The 7,630-nt window shown below is 39.6% G+C and overlaps 1 protein-coding gene across 1 annotated transcript in view; it reads left to right on the top strand.

The window, feature by feature from the left end:
- Positions 1–1,085: 1,085 nt before the first annotated feature.
- IMPA2 (inositol monophosphatase 2) overlaps positions 1,086–7,630 on the top strand; it is a 15,966-nt gene continuing 9,421 nt past the window's right edge. The window contains exons 1-2 of the mRNA XM_009646225.2: positions 1,086–1,169; positions 3,563–3,696. Of these exons, the coding sequence (XP_009644520.1) occupies positions 1,086–1,169; positions 3,563–3,696 (218 nt within the window). The remainder of the gene's footprint in view (positions 1,170–3,562; positions 3,697–7,630) is intronic.

The raw sequence follows: 7,630 nt of genomic DNA, 5'->3' as shown, positions 1-7,630 counted from the left end.
TCTATCTTCTACATTCTCCTTTGTACGACTTAATGTCACAAAGGCATTAGGAAGAGTCCAGGACCATGACTGCCCTGAGCCCTTGCGGCTCCATTTCCCCTGCTCCATGGCAAATGAAGAAGGGAGCAGGGACAAGCTGGGTCTTGCTCTGCGATGTGGTCTTCATGCATGTACTGGTGTAAATGCCCCTGGCTTTGCATAACCCCCCCCGCAAATGCTCCCAAGCAAGGTATTATGATAAGATCTAGCCAGTTCTTTATTAGAGGAGGGTCAGCATGGGCCAAAAGCATTAAGTGACTCTGCTGTAAATAACCACACTCCCAAAAATCAGCTGCTTAGAAATTGCTGTAAAATCTCCATAATCTAGGCACAACCTATAATACAGTGGTAAAGCCTAGTAAAATACATTTACAGCCAAAATACATCTTGGTTGGCAGTTTCATTGTACAATGGTGATAAGGAACAGTCAGCTGTTTTAAATTCATCAACCTGTAGCTCCTTTGGTCTTCCACTTACCTGCTGCCTCTTACCTAGAGAGAGACTTTTATGGAGCTCCACACCCAGCTGGGAAGACTGGGCAATTGCAGTAGGTATCTACAAACCTTATCGTAAAGCTTCTGCAAGGAGAGGAGCTGGGTGATGCTCTCAAAGTATTCTGAGGCACCAGGCACTAGCACTCTTTGTAGGCAGATGATTTTTAGGGATTATTCAAAATAAGCTGAATTCTGAACCACTCTGAGCTATTTGATAAATTTGCAAAGAATAAAAGCTGTTTCATCAGTGATGTAGGGAGTCTGGCTTGGATTACATGCCCTTACAAACTGGTGCAAATGCACATGAGTCCCTTTTGTCAGACCCTTCATAAGAGGCAGAGAATTAGCAGGGACCCACCCATCCCGCAGCAATACCTGGTACCATGGGTGAGCTAATACAGATGTGGTGCCTATTTGTGGCTGGTACTTTCAGCACAGCATCATGACTTCTCTCCCCCCAACACACTGGTTGCACGAGAGGTGGGGCGAAGCAGTCCATTGCAGGGCTGAGTAGCGTGTGTCACAACTCCTCCTGCACGGCTTGAGGAGGAGATGGGCGAGAAGGCCCTCAGCCACCGCGTCCCATCAGGGTCACACCCTGGGCTGCTCCTACCTCCAAAGCAACTGGAGCCTCAGGTTGGCACGTGCAGGTCACCAGAGAAAGGGGCAGGGTGGGCACATCAACCAGTCTAACCACCTCCTGCTGACAGAGAGCTACTGGTAATAGTAGCAGTTACAGAAGTGATGAATTTTTAGAAAAGCTTTTGGTAAGGTTTTTTCCATGTAATTTCCATGTAAGCACATTGTGAATCTGGTTACCATAAGACTCCTACAGAACGCTCTGGAAAACAGGGTATTTTTAATGGCTGTCACATTGGATAAACACATCAAGTAGGATCCTGCAAAAATCCAGTTTGGGACCTGATAAATGTCCAGTATTTTAATGAAGGACTTGAATGACAGAATAGAGCGTATACCACCTCACATAAAAAAAACCGCAAACAGATCAAAGTGAGAGGAATGGTGAGCACTTTGGAGGACAGGAATCAAGTGAAAAATGGGCATGAACAACCGGAAAAAGGATCAAAAATTAAAAATATTAAACTCAGTGATGAGAAGTGCAAAGGGTTGTATTGAAAAAGGAGAGATCAAGTGCCAGAGCATGAGATGAAAAGCAACCGATTGCAGAGCACATCCACAGGAGAAAGCTTTCACCTCCGCTCTTTTTGCAGGAGGGCTCAGGTGTGATCTCAGTCCCCCGCTGAGCAGTGGCACGTACTGATTTAAATGGCTGCAAAAATCTTCCTCAATCCACTATGTATTAAAACTGAACAGGAGTCAAGAACTTGGCACTACTAAAAAGAAATTAAACTCTTCTCTATTGTAAGGAGTATTTAAGGCAAGAAATGAGAAGTAGTATTCCTCATCTGTTTGACCACATGAAGTTCTGAGCCCAATTCTAAGCATTTACTTATTCACAGGCAATATAAAAGTAAAGAAGAACAATTTAAATAAAAGGCATCAGCATAGCAGTTTTTTAGAATATCCAGCTGAGATGGTTGGAGTGTTTTGGATTTTGCTTTGGGCCAAAGAGGAGCCCAAGGGCCTTCCTGGAACTGTGCTTTTATGCTTCTACGGTAAAACCATCAAGAAAACCATGCAGGGCATTGAGGGGAGTAAAAAGATTAAGTGTGGTTAATGTTTTGATAGACAGTAATGAACTTTAGCAAGATCTGAAACCAAAAAGTATTAACCTGCCCTCACAAGCTCAGTAAAGAGGCATAACTAATGTTTTACAGCTCACAAAAAAATGTTAGTCCAGATACCTTCCGTACTAAGGCAAGAGTCAGTGATATCCATTACTCATCAGAACATCAACACACCCTTCAAATGTAGTATTTCATACTATCAAAACCAAGAGCTGAGACTGAAATCTGGGAGTTGCTGGTTCCCTTCTCATGCATAATACAGCAGAATTGTTTTCTTTGGTCATCAAACACTTCTCTTTTAAAGTATTTTGATCAGTGGAAATTTAGTTAAGCAACTGAAATATGTACATTTTAGAAGGGACTTGGAATATTTGTCTTGTTCATGCCAGTTTTAGTTAATGTAATTCTATATAAGTAAGTGGTGGTTAATTTTTGCTTTGTTTTTGTTGTCCTAATTTCAAATAGTTTGTCATTTTTGCTGGTTAAAAAATAAGTCAGCTCCTTTTGCAAGTTGAGCATTATCATCCTGCCTCCTTATTTTTCTTTTTAATGAAGGAGTGGAAAAAAAACAGAAAGAATATGAGAAAATTGGGGAAAAGCTTTTATTAACTGTTTTCCCATATGTGCATTTGCACTTGATGTGGTTTAGTTCTGAGTTTATAACAGTAAAACCCTTGAAGAGGAGATAAAGATTTTTCCAGATGATCCAGGGTTAGGTCACTGGTTCCATATCTGGGGAAAAGTCTAATTTTTTATTTTTTTTTTTCTGTTAAATACATAGCAATTCTTTGGGAACTAGTGGGTGGTCAGCACTTGAAGTTCCAAAAACCCATATACACAAGAAAAAAAATAAACTTTGTGTGTCTTTGTTGGCAAAAAAAGAAACCAATGGGGTTTACCTTATTGCATGTTTTTTAAAGTAAGAGAGCAGTGGGGTATTGGCCCTGTAAATTAAAGAAAAGAAAAAGGCGTTTCCATGAAAAATTCCTGAGCCTCAAGGCTCTTTCTTATGTGTATTTTTTGTATTTTCCTAGATCATGGTGACTGCCATCATCCTCTTATTCCATTAGTTGCATCCCATTCATTGATCCTTTTCTGAACTGTCAAGAGAGGTTCTTGCAGAGTGATTCAAAATGCCGTGTTCCCAAAGACTACTCATTATCTCAGAAGGATTTTTAGTCAGAAGAATTAGAACAGACTCTGGTAGAATTAGGCCTACAGTTGCTTTTCAGGATTAGCTGTAATTTTTCAGTAAATACATTATTTTAGTGTGCACAGGATGAATGGCCAACAAATCTGATTTGTGAACTTCTGTTTCAGATTATTAGGAAAGCTCTAACAGAGGAAAAACAAGTGTCCACAAAGACATCTGCAGCAGATCTAGTGACAGAAACCGATCATTTTGTGGAAAATTTAATTATTTCTGTTCTGAAAGAGAAGTTTCCCTCCCACAGGTGAGTGCCTGTAGAAAGAAACTACTAATGACCTTTTTTTCTTTAAGAGCTGTATCTCTGACTGGCATTTAAAGGTAATTTTAAAAATCTATCTCTCTCTCTTACATATTAACCTATTGCTGTTGGACACTTTCATAGGACTCCTTTTTAAAAAAGTACCACTTCCCTATATTTACTACTTTATATTTTCTAGTAGTTGTGGTTTTTAATATATGTATTTAATAGTAATGTTTCCCCTGTAGAGACATCATGTATGAAGGTTTCATATGAATCTCTATGTTTTTTCAAAATACTGATCTGCTTTCTACTGTATAAGAGTTATGCTAAGGATATCTATTAATATATAGCTAAAATTAATGACAGCAAAGGTCCCATCCTGCAGACTTTCACTTCACTTTATTTTGCCGTCACACATAAGTGTTTGCCAGATCAGGACATGTCTCGTACTTAATCACGTTTACCTTGTGTTGTGTAGAATCCTAAGATCAGTGAGAAGCAGGGTTATTTATCATCATTTGGTGGGATAGAAATTACTATATGGGGTGTCAGCCCAAGGTTTTAAAAATAGATCAGATTGTTAACTCCCCTTGAATTAGTATAGTCAATTTGAAAACAACAACTCCTAGCACATGCACAGATTAGAGAGAGGGTTTGTATTAGCTGGCCGGGTTTGGTTTAATGCAGAGACTCTGCAATAGATTTCCACATTTGGCTTCAGTCCAGAAAGATAAAATTCATGTTCCTGTGAAGCCAGTGTAGAGCCTGGGTATCCCTTAAATACTGTATGACTTCCTTCTAACTGTGCATCTCTGATGGAGATGAGCCTTGCTCTTGAGTGCTGCGCAGAAATCAATAAAGATGAAAATCTGGAAGGGTCAGCTAGTAATCTGATTGTCGGCAATGCTGCTGGAAAAAAAAAAACACCATAAGAAGGAGTAGAAGGAACATTATATACTAAATATGGCTTTCTAAATACGTGTTGTATGTGATCACATATTGAAGCAGTACTGTACAGCATAATGTGTGGTTGTTGGCCGTGATTCTCAAGAGAGTGCCAGGCTTTACAAGCCTATTATTTGTGTAATATTCCTTCTACCATTGCTGGCTCTGCTCTTTTCTCATCTCCGCTCTTCTGTTGTTTTTTTTTTTTTCCTCGAACAGCCTGGGAGAGAACATAAAACATACACATATCACATACAATTGAGAATCATCAGAAGCACTCAAGTTACTCAGAATAGGAACAAAGTTGTAAGGTCAACATAGACCCAGGAACTGAAAAATCTTTGACTTTATTAACTCTGTACAGTTAATTTCTGACGTTATAAGCAAATGAAGGAATTGCTGTTTCTTCAAGACAATTTTTTTTTGCTTATATTGGTTGTTGGTTTTGGTTGGAGTTTGTTCAAACGGTGAACGCATTTAGATTAAACAATAGATTAAAACTAGATTTAACTAGACTAGATTAAAACACTTGCAATGAGGAGTCCGCAGTAACAATCAAGGTTTAAATTAAAGTGCAATGAGAACATTAAAAGATCATTTAAATTGTGTTCAGTCTTTCCCCTAATCTGGCTGTTGAAAGCATCACTGAAGATTTATGTTATTTTTTTTTCTTAAATCATCTTAAGTTCTCTGAATCAAAAAATGTACCTTAGGAGTTAGAAAAATTAAAAGGGATCTTATTAGAATCTGTGCCATTTGCACTGTGGCAGTGATGAGTCTTGACATATTGGAAATTGTACTCAGAAGTAATGAGAAATATTAGGAAAACCTGTTAAAAAGGTAATTTTGTCCCATGTTTGTTTCTTCTTCTCTCTGCTTGGCTAAGTGATATGTATCATCCTCATTCATTCTTCACACAAGTTTTCCTCTTTGCCCCCTCTTTGGTATTCTGACATGCTCCAAGTGAGTCTTTTCAAAAGGATATTTTTTCTAGTAGATCTTTTGAGTTGTGAGTAGGCACAGCCAGAATGTCAGGGGCTACTGGTTGAAAAAGGCTATCGTACCGTTTGCCTGTGTTATTGTTACACAAGTTGTCATCTTTGGTGTTAATTGTGGCCTTGATCCTGTGGACATTGAAATCAGGACACAGCCATTACAGAGAGTGACACCCAACTCTAGCTGCCCAGCTTTCTGTCTTCAGACCCCCATAAGGGGGTAGGTGAGGGATAGCCCCAGTTTGAGCCTCCTACACTCAACGGGGTGTCACTCCTGCTGCGGTTTATGCTGTGCTACAGTTTCCCTGCTGTTCCAGCAATGAATTTCAGAGTGGCACTGTGGTATGAACAGATGTCCACTAAGGCTCGGCTAAAATTACTAGACTCATTTTCAGCGGGAGAAAACTTTAATCCAGATTTGAAGAGACATCAATAGAGCTGGCAGGCTGGCATATTAAATTAACTACTTTAATAACATGGCTACCCCTCCCGCTTCTCAAGCTGTTCCCAAAATTTGGTCTCCAGTACTTCAGGCTGAATGTTTTGCTTAGTTTGCATGGTTTTACTCTCAAAGGACGGAGAGCCAGAGGATAACATATCTGATGTTGGCCTTGAGGGCCTCTCACAGTACCCAGTAAGCAAGGGGCTTATTTTAACATATTAGCCCAAGTTTCATAAAACGTGCACCTAAGTGGTCCTACATTTTGGAAAAATTGTTCTTGGACACCAAGACTTTGGCAATGGCGCTGCTGTGCCCTGGCTTCACATTAGCATTTCTGTATATGAGGACTGCAGCGTCGCACCCTGCTGTAAGGAAAAGGCAAGGGAAAGACTTACAATACTTGAGGGCAAAACACCTTACACAGAAATACTCTTATCTTTAAAGGGGAGCTAGCAGAGGGTTGAAGCAGAGGCATAATTTATGGGGAAGACGGACAACCTGAGATGGGATGTAAGGTGCAAGAAGATGAGCTTCCTCTGCAGCCATCAGTGCAGTGGAAGCGTATGGTTGGGTTTAGTTGCTAATTACAAGATTTGTAAATGCAAAAGTCAAATGGTACAGCACCAAAAAGACCAAATAATGGAATATTTAGAGCAAGGAGTCTGCAAAGTGTTATGTTTGACAAGAATTCCAAATACTTGTTCAAGCCTTACTCATTTCTCAGTTGCACACTAATACTTCATCCTTCAGGTGTTACCTTTAATGGAGATGAAAACAGTAACAAACACTTCCTACTTCCCTCTTTATACCAACTGGGGGCCCATAATGCCATGAAAATAGTCCCTTTCTACTGAGGGAAAGGCAAAGTAGCATTTGGAAGAATCAAGAAACCTCCTCCAGTGCTGTGTGCAGAACATTTTAAGCTCATGGTTGCAAGTTTTATGTGGCATTGTGGGGCGTGTGTTGAGGGCACAAAAGAAAATACCTGCTACTCTAGTCCTGGGGAAGCAGCTGTTTCTGCAAAAGACTTTTTCTCTTTATTTTATCCATTTTTGTCTCTTTGTGTCTTTGAGAAAAGCTTTTTTGTCTTCAAGCATTTGCAGGAGCTCTGAATACCCCTGCCAGTTGTTCAAATGTGAAACCAAAAGCAAGATTCAGTACTAGCAGTCTTCATTCTACACCTTCTGTACATACAGGACTTTATTCAAATCTGTGAGAGTAACACCTGCACAACACTTACAGAAACAGACCCTGAGCAGTTTATGGGAGAGCAGGATAATGTTTGTTTCCCAGGGAAAAAGGAGGAGAAAAAAAGGCATATCTACTAAAAGAAATTGGGACAGAACAAGAGAACAGAAGATGAGCTCAGATTTCAATGTGTGCCTTGTGCATCCAAACAACAAACAAAAAAAAAATTAATTTGTTGATTTTCTCTGGGTCATGGGAAAAAGAAAGTTCAGCTTTGTAAATCTTTTAATTTCCTGAGTCAGACTACTGTAAAAAATTCAAGTAGGAGTGAGATTGTGGGTTTTCTAAGAGTGCATTATTTCCTGCT

Source organism: Egretta garzetta, unplaced genomic scaffold, assembly GCF_000687185.1.
Source record: "Egretta garzetta isolate BGI_Z169 unplaced genomic scaffold, ASM68718v1 scaffold259, whole genome shotgun sequence".
Classification (NCBI taxonomy): Eukaryota; Metazoa; Chordata; class Aves; order Pelecaniformes; family Ardeidae; genus Egretta; species Egretta garzetta.
This window is presented reverse-complemented; position numbering and strand designations above follow the sequence as displayed.